Source organism: Narcine bancroftii, chromosome 2 (assembly GCF_036971445.1).
Source record: "Narcine bancroftii isolate sNarBan1 chromosome 2, sNarBan1.hap1, whole genome shotgun sequence".
Taxonomy (NCBI): domain Eukaryota; kingdom Metazoa; phylum Chordata; class Chondrichthyes; order Torpediniformes; family Narcinidae; genus Narcine; species Narcine bancroftii.
Window position 1 is genome coordinate 225,008,044 of NC_091470.1, and position 13,926 is coordinate 225,021,969.

Sequence of the window (13,926 nt, forward strand, 5' to 3'; positions counted from 1 at the left end):
GTAAGGGAGAAGGAGGGGGAAAGAGGAGGGGTTAAAAAAATAAAAGAAAAAGAAAAGAGTGGGAGTTTTGTTTTAACGTGAAGATAAAAGTCTTTTCTGGAGGGGGTTGGGTGGGAGAGAATAACAGTCACTGTGAAATCAGTTGACACTTGCGAACAGGTTCGCAGTCCGAATGGAAAGTGGAATTGTGGTTGCCCGACAAGGGACGACTCAGGGGAGGGGGGTGGGGGGGAGACACTTGGGGTTATGGGAATTTTAGATGTGGGATGGTTGAAGTATTTTATGTTTTAGAAGTGTTGTCATACAGTGCGTTCAAAAAAGGAAAAATGAGAAATGAAAATGGGGAAAAGGGGAAAGGTGGTGGTGAGGAAGCAGAAATTAGATATAAACAGAGCATGAGATGGCCATGTTGAACTATATGACTATAAATATTAATGGAATACATAACAAAATCAAAAGGAAGAGGCTATTAAATTTACTGAAAAAAGAAAAAATACATATAGCATTCTTCCAGAAGGGGAGAGAAAAGGAATTAAAAGAATGGAAAATTGTTTTTTTGGAAATAATTTATTATCATTTGAACAAATGAAGTACAAATATGGAATAACTCATGGTACAATGTTTGCATACCACCAACTGAATACCTACCTAAAGAACAAATTGGGAAGCAGACTGAGATTACCAGAACGAAGCAGCTTTGAATATGTGATTTCAGACACAATGATAATTAAAAGATTTATAACAAACATGTTCATCAAGCTGCAAGAGAAAGAAAATGATGAAATAAGCTATAAACCCAAACAAAAATGGGAAGAAGATCTAAACATAAAGATAAAAAATGAAATATGGGAAAAATTATGCTCCGGAACTATGAGAAATATAATAAATACGAGGTTAAGCATGATATTATATAATTGGTTACACAGGTTATATATCAATCCCCAAAAGTTAAATAAATGGGACCCAACAGTATCAGATAGATGTTTTCGCTGTAAGAAGGAAACAAGAACAACAGTACATGCAATTTGGGCATGTGAGAAAGTGGAAAAGTTTTGGGAAGATCTAAATCAGGAATTAAATAAAATCACAAAAAGCAACATATCTAAAAATTCAGAGATCTTTCTTCTAAGAAATATAAGAAGTAAAGAATTAGGCCTCAAACTGATGAAGCGCAAAAAAGATTTATTATGATAGCCTTAGCTGTAGCAAAAAAATGTATAATGTATAATGGAACACAACAGAGAGGGCTTGCCTTAGACCTCCACCCCCTAAAATGATAGAATGAGAAGAAGACAAAATGAACTGACCCAGTGTGTAAAAGTAAAGGACACAATTTTCTTGTTTATTTTCATTGTGTGATGACATTGTTTAATGGGTTTATTGTATTATATATGTTGAATGTTTGATGGGTTGGGAAGGGCGTGGGAAGGGAGGGGGGGAAGGGGAGAAAATGACACTGTATATTCAAGAGGGAAATGTTTGTGTGTATTTTGATTAATATGGTTCATAGTGTGAACATTTTTTTTTAAACTGCAGCTAAGTGTCTGCCCACAAAATCCTTCAACTTGAAAAAGTAAAAACTGCTGCTTGAAGAATGTGGAGCAATTGCATTTCTCTCTGGCTGTCTTCATTCTTCATTGGAACATACCCTTGAAGCATTATGCAGTAATCAAACTAGTCATCGAAAATCTGATCAGGCCAAAATTAAATGTTACATTCATTCACATAAAAACCATTGCACAGAATTGGACAGTGACTTAATTGGGCATTATGGTGCTGTTCAAAGTGTCATACTAATGGAGAGGCTAACCTTCAAGGTATGATTCAATTTTTGTCACTATTGCTAGATCAGAGTTTGCATTCATTCGGGGAGATGGCTCTATATTTTACTCTTCCTTTTTGCTCATCCAATCTCAAGAATCTGTGGCTCTGAAGGGTGCAGCGAACCAAATGGTAACAACAGGCTGATTTTTTTTCCTCCAGGCAGCATCCATTCTTCAAAATTTGCTGATAATTCGTATGCCGGCCACTTTGGAGGAGGTCAAGGGTCACGTTTGGCAGGTATGGAACATTTGACCAATTTGCTGTATTGTATGTGGTTCACTTTTAAAAATCTGGTATTGTGTAAAGTAAAATTTCCTCTTCAATATGTTGATACATTCATATGCTATTTCTGAAAGGAAAGTTGCAGCTTATATGGAGGAGCAGTGTTGTTTGATTGTAATTATTTTTAATCACTCACTATTTTGGAGAATCCAAATTAATGTATTGTACATAATTATGCAAGAGCTAATGCATAATTTTAGTTGCAAAGTTGAATGTGAAAGCCCCTTCGTTTCAGTGGCTGCAGAGCACTAGGAAGGTGGGTCAGTGTGGTCTGCGATTGTCTATTAATGGAACAACTGATTTCTCATACTGCAGAACAAACTGGAAACTATTCTTCCATGTATTCTGGGCCTTCACCAACTCTGATCTCCATTTTCCTGGCAACTAACCTATTGCCTAATGCTTCCCTGACCCCCTTATCTGATGTACACAGCACTTCTCCTCATGGTCCCACCTTCAAATTTTTGTCATTGCTGGCCTGACCTATCTTCCTTTTTCTGAACTGATTGAAGGCCGTAAACCCCTCAACGCATCCCAACGATGATTGGAGTCGCTCTCTACCAGCACCAGTACACCACACCCTCTTCCCCACAATTTCAATCCCAAACCAGATGTCACGCATTCACCCCTAAAGCTCACATATCCCAGCTGGCTGTCTGATCACTGGCCCCTTCTCCCTGCCTTCACTTTGGACTTTGTGCCCGTGTGCCCTTACACTGGAGTGCTGAAGTTCCAAGGCCACTATTGCCTCTTGAGCTGTGATTGCTTTGCTATAATAAAATACTTTTCCAAGATCCGATTGAGTTTATGATTATGAAGAGAAAGAGAAGGTTGAATATTTGGAGGGTTTTACTTTGGAGCTGAAATTGTCAGGGGAAAATCAATGTGGTTTGAAGTTATGTTCTTATTGGTTTCAGATAGCAATAGGACTACAAAGATTTAAGTAAATCGTACATTAAATGAGTTGGCACGGATGACTTAGAGATGAACTCACAGAGCACATTTTGTTCAAATTGTGAAAACTGTGAAAATAGTTTTGTATTTTTCCCTGGAGTGGAATCCAAATATGATAATTTTGGAGTTGATTTTCACCATTTAAAATTCAAAAGAGTATCTACTTGCAAATGGCACTTATTCTGATATTACCAATTTGGACCCACATCGTGTTCTCCTTTCCTCTGCAACACCATTCAGAGCAATGCTGAGAAAAATCAGCATATTTCTGAAATGTATCCATAGCAATTTGAATGAATGGGGATCACAGTGGGCAGGTCCCAGTATGGAGTTTGGAAAGTTCCCTTTCATTTATTCAATTACCTGAAATAATTCAGATCCCCGTCCCACAGATTTAACCTTTGCCGACCCCACCCCAACCAATCTTACTTGAACAAAATGCTGCTTCTCCAGGTCCCAATTTTATAACTCGGTTTCTCATCTCATTATTGTCCTCCTTGCCTCTGAGCAGCAATAGAGCAGCGACCCTGCACTACAGGACTGCTTCACTTCATTCAGCACAACCTTTCTAATCCACCCTCCTTACTCCCTCAGTCAGTGGTTATGGCCCCTTTGCCATTGATCACTTGCTGGTGGCTTGTGTGGCCCATCCTGGCTATTTTCCCTAACTATGTTCTTCACTCTTTCCATTTGGAGTGGAGAGTTCAGTCGCATGGAATGCTTTGGTTGACACAGAATTTTTAAACAATGTTCTCTTTATCTTTACACCAATAGATTAGTGTTTCTCAGCCTGCAGCATATTTGTAGGTGAAATCAAAATTCCACTCACTGTCACGTACACAAAGCACACCAATGTTGTTTTCCTTTATTTGTCTTGTAAAGGCATACAAAGAGGTGACTGAACCACCACAAATGTCAAGCTGAGTAAGAGAGGAAAGCAGATCCCTTCAGAGATGTAGGGTGCCAGTGCATGATGCTGCCTTAGCCGCTGTAGTCACACGTCCTCCTATCCAGTCCATTGATGAACAAGGCATCCAAGTTGCTATATGTTGTGGGTTCTAAACCCAGGAAGCAATTCAGGAGCTTCGAGTGTCCTCGGGAGCACATCTCGGCATTGGCACACACCGAATCCTAGACCTGGTTCGACAGAGCAAATCATCTCGCCTTATGTAAGGCCTTCAGCTGCTGAGCCCCTCACAGGTCCACTACTCTTGTAAGGTCCTCTCCCAGACGATTGCTGCTTGGTGGTGGGGGGTGTGTGGGGGAGGCGGTGGTGACCAAGTTCTCTTGCTCTGGCAACCTGCACTGATTCCATGCTACCTTGGAACCCATATCCTGAAGCTCTGAGCTGCTGGAGTGTGGAACCTGACATCCAAAGAAGTTGCGGAAAGTTCAAAAATTGGTACCGAATAAGTATTTGGAGAATTCCCTGATAAAAGTAATACAAAAAAGAAACAAAAAATGGGATTAGTGTTTAAAAATGTCAAGAAGGAATTGTTTGTCCTTTGATGGTCAGTTTATACTGTTCTGTTACACAGGAGCAGCGAGGAGATTTATTTTTGCATTGACTGAGAGGGAGCTAGTTGAGGGATAATTGGACTCAAGCAAGAATTCTTGAGAAACTGTCAGCTTTCACAGAAGCATTAGTAAAATACATGCTGAATGCTGATGTAAAAAGTCAGACATCACACTGTCAATGCATCTCCTGCATTGGCGACAAATGTTGCAAAGAATATATTGACCCTCCCTCTAAATCCAAGATGCAAAATATCTTTCTTTTCTTCTTCTTTCTTTGGCTTGGCATCGCGGACGAAGATTTATGAAGGGGTATGTCCACGTCTGCTGCAGGCTCGTTGGTGACTGACAAGTCCGATGTGGGACAGGCAGGCACGGTTGCAGCGGTTGCAAGGGAAAATTGGTTGGTTGGGGTTGGGTGTTGGGTTTTTCCTCCTTTGTCTTTTGTCAGTGAGGTGGGCAAATAGTGCCTTTGGAAGACTACACAAAAGAGTCTGGAAAAACAACCACCTGAAGAAACACACAAAGATCAGCGTCTACAGAGCCGTTGTCATACTCACACTCCTGTTTGGCTCCGAATCATGGGTCCTCTACCGGCGTCACCTACGGCTCCAAGATCGCTTCCATCAGCGCTGTCTACGCTCCATCCTCAACATTCATTGGAGTGACTTCATCACCAACATTGAAGTACTTGAGCTGGCAGAGTCCGCAAGCATCAAATCCACGCTGCTGAAGACCCAACTGCGCTGGGTGGGTCACATCTCCAGAATGGAGGACCATCGCCTTCCCAAGATCGTGTTCTATGGCGAGGTCTCCACTGGCCACCGAGACAGAGGTGCACCAAAGAAGAGGTACAAGGACTGCTTAAAGAAATCTCTTGGTGCCTGCCACATTGACCACTGCCAGTGGGCTGATATCGCCTCCAACCATGCATCTTGGCGCCTCACAGTTCGGCGGGCAGCAACCTCCTTTAAAGAAGACCGCAGAGCCCACCTCACTGACAAAAGACAAAGGAGGAAAAACCCAACACCCAACCCCAACCAACCAATTTTCCCTTGCAACCGCTGCAACCGTGTCTGCCTGTCCTGCATTGGACTTGTCAGTCACCAACAAGCCTGCAGCTGACGAGGACATACCCCTCCATAAATCTTCATCCGCGAAGCCAAGCCAAAGAAGAAAGAAGATATCTGTCATTATTGATTATTATTTTACTCTCTGATTAAACAACTAGTGGGGATTTCTCGCACAACATTTGTACTTGCAGTTAAAATAAACTGGAGTTGTAAAGTATGACAAAGTGTATAGTTCTCTCTGATGGTTTTCCATAGGTAGGAATGTAACTGTTTAAATTGCTAACTTGTTTATGATTCAAAAAAAGTGGGTTTCCATTTGAATAACAACTCTGCAAAAAAGTGAAATGTCTTCTCATATTGATTCCTGAAATCTGCAACCTCAAGCATCACTTTGTAGCGGGCACACAGCGCAGTATTGAGAATCGCCACCATCAGTTCACAGACTTACTTGACACATCGCCGGCTAGCAGTGCTGGATGCCAAAGTACAGTGAGTGGATCATATGAAGCCCCTGCCTAAAGGTGTGGGGCATTAATGGCTCATAGCTTTAACCTGCTGTTCACTAATGAGCTCATTAACAGGCAGGGAATAAAAGGTCTGTGTATGTCTGCAGTAAACCAGTCTTGAGTTGACAACCTTTGTGTGTGTTTGCCTTTATTTAGTAGCATCTACCATAGTAGCTGCTACAAATTGGTGTCCCTGAAGTTAAGATTCAATGAATTTGAATCATTATAGAAAAGGAGGAAATTTCAATAGCAATAACAACTGCCGCCGCCATGGTAGTTAATGCAGTTGGGCTTCATTTGCCTCCTTTCTGGACACATCAGCCTCGAATTTGGTTTCTTCAAGCTGAAACCCAGTTTCGTCTTCGGGGTATAACGGCGGAAGACGCAAAAATTTGTCATGTTGTGAGTAAATTGGATATGCCCACTGCATCGCGAGTAAGCAAATTTATTGCTCATCCTCCGGCAGAAGATCAGTACACCAGGTTCTGCCAGTTTCTTCTTGACACATTGGAACTTACTAGGCATAAGCGTGGCATGCGTCTTTTGAACATGGAAGGCTAGGTGACAAGAATCCATCAGACCTGATGAATGAGAGTCTGGCATTGTCAGATGGTCATTCCCATTGTCTGCTTTTCGAAACCTTATTTCTGTCAAAACTTCCAGCTCACGTTTCTATACCCATTGGTAACATGGATTTCCGCCGTCCCCATGACGTGGCTCGAGAGGCTGACAGGCTCTATCATATCCTACACAAGAGTCTGCCCGAATACATCCAGTTTTTGCAGCAGAAGCATCTCCCGCATCCGACCAGCCTCCTGTATCTCAGTCCAATCCCAGAAAGAGGAACGTGCTGATGTACATCGAGAGTGGTGTTTTTACCATTGCCACTTTGGAACAAATGCCCATAAGTGCGTCCAGCCATGTACCTACTACAAAAAGAAGTCAGGAAACGAGAGACCAGCTACCAGTAGTGGCCTCGGCAGCTGCCGTACACACAGGCCTATTGTATCTTCAGGACGATGTGGGTAAGCGCAAATTCCTTGTAGACACAGGTGCTGAACTTAGTTTGCTCCCGCCGACCTATTTTGAAAGGACGTGTAAAAAACGCCACTTGACCCTGCAAGCGGCGAATGAAACTGCCATTCCAAGTTTCGGCACTAGACGAGTTGCAATCTGAATAGGTGGAATCACGTTCCATTGGAATTGTGTCCTCGCTTCTGTCGTTCAACCCATTTTGGGTGCGGATTTTTTACATTCCCATGATTTATTGGTAGACGTAAAAGACAGAACATTAGTTCATGCCACCACCTTTCAGACATATCCACAGGCGTGCATCAAGGGGAGAGTTTCACAGCTCGGAGTACATACGTTACACAAAGATGCATATACTGCTCTACTCAACGAATTTCCCCATATTCTCACCCCCTAACTTCAATGCGTCAAGAAAAGCCCATGTTGTGCATCATTGCATAGACACGTCAGGTCATGCTAGGGCTCGTCGTCTGGCTCCTGATAAATTGCAGCAAGCAAAGGCAGAATTTAAAGCAATGAAAGAATTGAGTATCATCCGACACTCAAACAGCCCTTGGGCCTCACCTTTGCATATGGTACCCAAGAAGACAGGAGGATGGAGACCCTGCGGTGACTACCGTAGGCTTAATGATGTCACTACACCTGACAGATACCCAATTCCACATATACAGGATTACACTGCCTATCTGCATCATTGCCGTATATTTTCAAAAATTGATTTGGTTAAGGGATATCTTCAGAATGAAAATTATATTCCCAAGACAGCAATTATTATGCCGTTTGTTCTTTTTGAATTCCTCAGAATGCCATTTGGCTTAAAGAATGCCACACAAACCTTTCAATGGCTTATGCATGCTCTAGGCAGAGATTTAGACTTTGCGTATATTGACTTGGACAACATCCTTGTAGCAAGTCAAAATGAGCAAGATCATCGCCTGCATTTGCGCCGCCTTTTCCAACGGCTCTAAGACTTTGGTCTGACAATGAACCTTGACAAGTATCAATTTGGCAAGTCAACCATAGAATTCTTAGGGCATAAAATTACAGCAGACGGCATATCTCCATTATCAGTCAAGGTAGAAGACATCTGTACATTCTCAAGACCTATCACCATCAAAAGGCTACAGAAATTTTTGGGAATGATAAATTTTTATCACAGATTTATTCCCGGGATTACAGACATCCTGCGACCCCTGTTTGACATTATCTCTGCTCCAAACAAAAACATTACCTGGACCGCAGAGGCCACATTTATGTCCGCCAAAGAGGCATTAGCCACAGCGCAATGCTTGCGCATCTAAATCCTGAAGCTGCTTTGACGCTTAGCACAGATACCTTGGAAACAGCTGTGGGTGCAGTTCTGGAACAATATGTCAATGGCCATTATCAGCCCCTTGCCTTCTTTAGTCGTCATCTAAGACCACCGAAAATGAAGTACAGCGCCTTTGATCGAAAACTATTAGCACTTTATCTGGCTATCAGGCACTTTTGTAATATCTTGGAAGGTCGACATTTTACCATATTCACAGACCATAAATCGCTCATTTTTGCCTTTAGCAAAGTCACAGATATTTGGTTGGCAAGACAACAACGACATTTATCCTACATTACGGAGTTTACTGCAGACGTAAGTCATATTTCGGGGAAGGACAATCTGGTCGCAGATGTGCTTTCTAGATCAAGTGTGTGCCATATTCAAGGAGGAGTCAACATTGCTGAACTGGCTGCGGCACAATCCGCATACTGTACAGCTATTAATGGACTCAATATTCAACAGGTGACACCACAACAAGCTAGTCCAGAACTCCTTTGTGATGTATCGTTGGGCTATCCTCGACCATTGGTCCCATTATCTTGGAAACAGCATCTTTTTGATGACATTCACAATCTATCACACCCATCCATCAGGACTTCAGTCAAAATAATGTCAAACAAGTACGTGGCATGGGCTGAAAAAAGACCGCGTAATGGGCACGAACGTGTATATTCTGCCAATCTGCGAAAATTCAACACCACACCAAGGCATCCCTGCAGCCTTTCCTGACAATACGCAGAAGATTTGAGCATGTGCACGTGGATCTAGTTGGACCATTACCAGTTTCACAGGGCATGAGGTATATTCTCACGGTGGTAGACCGCTTCACATGCTGGCCAGAGGCCATTCCATTTCCAGTCAATGATACTGAGGCATGTGCTAGAGCATTCATTTTAAATTGGATTGCTAGATTTGGAATGCCTACACACCTAACTTCGGACCATGGACCACAGTTCACTTCGGCGTTATGGGCTCATTTTTGTGGTACACAGTTGCACCACACTACTGCGTACCATCCGCAGTCCAACGGCCTAGTGGAACATTTCCATCGACAATTTAAATCTTCACTGAAGGCCCGACTCACCGGCCCCAACTGGGTCGATGAACTACCTTGGGTTCTACTAGGAGTACGAACAGCTCCAAAAGAAGATCTGTCTGCCTTGTCTGCAGAATTGATGTATGGTACGGCCCTTATGGTTCCAGGAGACATTCACTTCACAAGCAATTCAGATATGGACGTCCTGCAACAACTTCGCAAGGATATTACTAACAGCAAACCATCCTCTACCAACTGGCATGGCAAACCTAGGCAACAAGTGCCCCAATCGTTATTAAACACTGAATTTGTATTCGTACGAAGACAGGTTCCAGGGGCACCGTTACTAAAACCATATGAAGGACCATTTCATGTGATTAAGAGAGATGGAGTGGTATATACATTAGACATTGGAGGGCGTCAGCAGCTATTCAGCGTGAACAGACTTAAACCTGCCCATACAGACCCTACTTCACCAGTTCATTGCCCTTAACCCAAGCAACATGGACGTCCGCCTAAGTCAAGCATACCTGGCATCTTAAGTTACGGTGACGATTCTGGGGGGGGGGGGGGGGGGGGTGATGTAGCGGCCGCACAGCGCGGTATTGCGAATCACCACCATCAGTTCACAGACTTACCTGACACATCGTGGGCTAGCTAGGTGCCAAAGTACAGCGAGTGGATTAGATGAAGCCCCTGCCTAAAGGTGTGGGGCACTAATGGCTCATAGCTTTAACCTGCTGTTCACTAATGAGCTCATTAACAGGCAGGGAATAAAAGGTCTGTGTATGTCTGCAGTAAACCAGTCTTGAGTTGACAACCTTTGTGTGTGTTTGCCTTTATTTCGTAGCATCCACCATAGTTGCCGCTACAACCTGATAATTAAAAAAGCATCAACCTTTTTTCACACATTTGTAGCTGCAAAGATGATGACCAGTGTTTCAGACGCGGTAAGGGAAGTCCATTTCATTGTTGCAGGTGTGTATTTTTGAATGAAGTGTTTTGTTCTTGTAGAGCCCGTGTGTTTACGACGAGGAGTCTGGCTTGTCATTGGTCGGGCTGCCTGCTCTCCAGGCTCTGTTGTACCATTGCCAGTTCTATGAACACGTGGCTCATATGGCAAAGCACTGCTACCTGGGAAGGTACATGTTTGATTTGAACTTCCCAAAACCTGCTGGCAGCAGTTTGTTCAGCACCACCTTAGAAGGTAAGTGTCTTAACATTTTGTTTTCAATCTTTGACAGCAAATCTTTTGCTTTCATTTACCTTAATAATTCATAAAATATATAATATCATAATGTCAGAATTTGTGGCAGTGAAGGAAGCCATTTTACCAATTGTGACCACATTATAAAATAAGGTCTGTTGAGGCCTGTGAAACTCAGAAGGTCATGCAGCATCTGAAGGAAGTAAAGGGTAATTGGCATTTCATCAGGTAAAAGGTGACAGTTCAAAGAGCATTGGGCACGTTTTACATCCTCTCGGTGCTGCCTGACCTGCTGAATTTCTCCAGCATGTTTGTGCATTGCACTCAACCCTAGCATCTGCAGAATTTCTTGTTTAGGCGCATACCACTTTCCAGTTTCACTATCCAGCACTGTACATCATCCTATAGTTAGACATAAACAGGCCCTTCAGCCCTTCTAGTCTGTCCCAAGCTATTTTACCTAGCCCCATTGATCTGCACCCTGACCCTAGCCCTCCATACCCCTCCCATCCATGTATCTCTCCAAATTCTTCTTAAATGTTAAAAATGAGCCCACATTTACCACTTCAGCTGGCAGTTGGTTCCATATTCCCACCACTGTGTAAAGAAGTTCCCCCTAAATCTTTCCCCTTTCACCTTAACCCAAGTACTCTGGTTTGTATCTCACCTATCCTCAGTGGAAAAAGCCTACCTATATTTACCCTGTGTATCTCCCCTCATTCTTCTATATTCCAGGGAATAAAACGCTAACCAGTTTAACCTTTTCCTGAAGTCCGGGCAACATCGAAGTAAACCTCTCTTCACTTTTTCAATCTTATTGATATATTTCCTGTAGTTAGGTGACCAAAACAGCACACAATACTCCAAATTTGGCCTCACCAATGTCTGACACAAATTTACCATAACATCCCAACTCCTATTCTCAGTACTTTGATTTATGAAGGCCAATATGCCAAAAGCTCTCTTTACAACTCCAACTACCTATGATGCCACTTTCAGGGAATGATGTACCTGTATTCCCAGATCCCTCTGTTCTACCGTACTCCTCAGTGCCTTACCATTTACTGTGTATGTCCTTTCTTGGTTTTTCTTTCTAAAATGCAACACCTTACACTTGTCTGCATTAAATTTCATCTGCCATTTTTCAGCCAATTTTTCCAGCAGGTCCAGATCCCTTTTGTAAGTTTTGAAAGCCTTCCTCATTTTCCATAATACCTCCGTTTGTATCATCTGCAAATTCACGGATCCAATTTACCACATTATCATTGCAGATCATTGATAGAGTTGACAAACAACCATGGTCCCAGCTCCATCCCTGAGGCCCACCACTAGTCACAGGCTTCCAGTCTGAGAAGCAGTCATCCACTAACACTCTCTGGTTTCTCCCTTGTAGCTAATATCAAATCCAGTTGATAACCTGGATTACCAACCTGGATTACCACGAATACCAAGCATTTGAACCTTTCTGCTAAACCTCCCACCTGGGACCTTGTTACATGTCTTTCTAAAGTCCATGAAGACAACATCCACAGCTATTCCTTCATCAGTTTTCCACAGTTTTTCCTGGTAACCTCCTTGAAAAACGCTATGATTGGATAAATATGACCAACCATACACAATAGCCCTGGCTATTCAAATATTTGTATATCTGACCTCTTAGAACTTTTTCCAATAAGTTACCTACTACTGTTTACCAGCTCACCAGTCTATAATTTCCAGGGTTACTTTAAGAGCCTTTTTTAAACAACAGAGCAACATGAGCTGCCCTCCAATCCTCCGGCACCTCACCCGTGGCTATGGTCATTTTAAATATTTCTGCCAGAGCCCCTGCAATTTGTACACTAGCCTCCCTCAACTTCCAAGAGAATATATAGTCAGGCCCTGGAGATTTATCTACCTTTATTTGCTTTAAGACAGCAAGCACCTTCTCCACTTTAATCTGTGTAGATTCCATGGCCTCACTGGTTGTTTTCCTTACTTCTTTACACTCTTGAGACTATTTCCTGAATAAATACTGATGCAAAATGTCCATTAAGATCTCCCCCATCTCTTATGGCTCCATACATAACCAACTATTCTGATCATCAAGGGGACCAATTTTCTCCCTGAATATCCTTTTTGCTCTTCATATACCTGTAGAAATCCTGAGGATTTTCCTTCTCATTGTCTGCCAAAGCAACCTCGTATCTTTTTAATCTTCCTCATTTCTTTCTTGAGTTTTTTCTTGCATTTTTTTAAACTCCTCTAATACCTTATGTACTCCTCCCTCTTCCAAACCAGATCTCCAATATATCCCTCAAAGACCAAGGTTCCCAATGCCTGTTTACTTTGCCTTTAATCCTAATAGGAACATACAAACTCTGTACTCTCAAAGTTTCGCCTTTGAAGATCTTCCAGTTACCTCACATATCCTTTCCATTAAAGAATATCCTAATCCATGCATTCTAGATCCTTTCTCATTTCCTCAAAATTGGCCTTTCTCCAAATTTAGGATCTCAACCTGAGGCCCAGAACGATCCTTCTCCATAATTAACTTGAAACTAATGGCATTATGATCACTGGACCCAAAATGTTCCCCTCCACATACTTCTGTCACCAGTCCTGTCTCATTCCCTAATCGGAGATCATTCCCTGATAGAAGATCCAGTATTGCACTCTCTCGAGATGGTTCAATTTAGAAAAGTTTCCTGAACACATTTGAGAAACTCCAAGCCATTCAGCCCTTTTACAGTATGGGAGTCCCAATCAATATGTGGAAAGTTAAAATCTCCTACTATCTTACAGTTATGTTATGTTTCCTGTAGCTGTCTGCAATCTCTCTACAGATTTGCTCCTCCATTGGTAGTCTATAACACATCCCCGTGAGTGTGGTCAGACCTTTCACGATCCTCAGAAGAACCTGTCTGAACACAGTTGTGGCATGATGAACATTTATCCTTTATTTTTTTAAATCTTGTTTGCCCTTTTCAAATTCAGGGTTGAATTCAGTTTGCTGAGTTTTCTGCCCATATCACACTGGACAAAAAATGTTTTCAAAAGGTTTGCTTCCTGGAAAAAAAATGAATATTATGATAGATAACTTCAAGCTGAATATGAAAATAATTTCTGGTTTGTTGTATCACATTGGAAGCTGGATAAACATTAAAGTAACTTTTATTGAATTTAGCATGGTTAATTGCATA

General features: G+C 42.2%; 1 protein-coding gene across 5 annotated transcripts in view; it reads left to right on the plus strand.

Moving 5' to 3' along the window:
• rttn (rotatin) overlaps positions 1-13,926 on the plus strand; it is a 397,420-nt gene that overhangs the window by 168,946 nt on the left and 214,548 nt on the right. For all 5 annotated transcript variants that reach the window (XR_011352026.1, XR_011352027.1, XM_069920391.1 and 2 more), the window contains exons 32-33: positions 1,984-2,061; positions 10,552-10,744. Coding sequence is in view for 3 of the 5 variants with exons in the window: in XM_069920391.1 (XP_069776492.1) it covers positions 1,984-2,061; positions 10,552-10,744 (271 nt within the window). In the remaining 2 variants the exon portion in view is untranslated. The remainder of the gene's footprint in view (positions 1-1,983; positions 2,062-10,551; positions 10,745-13,926) is intronic.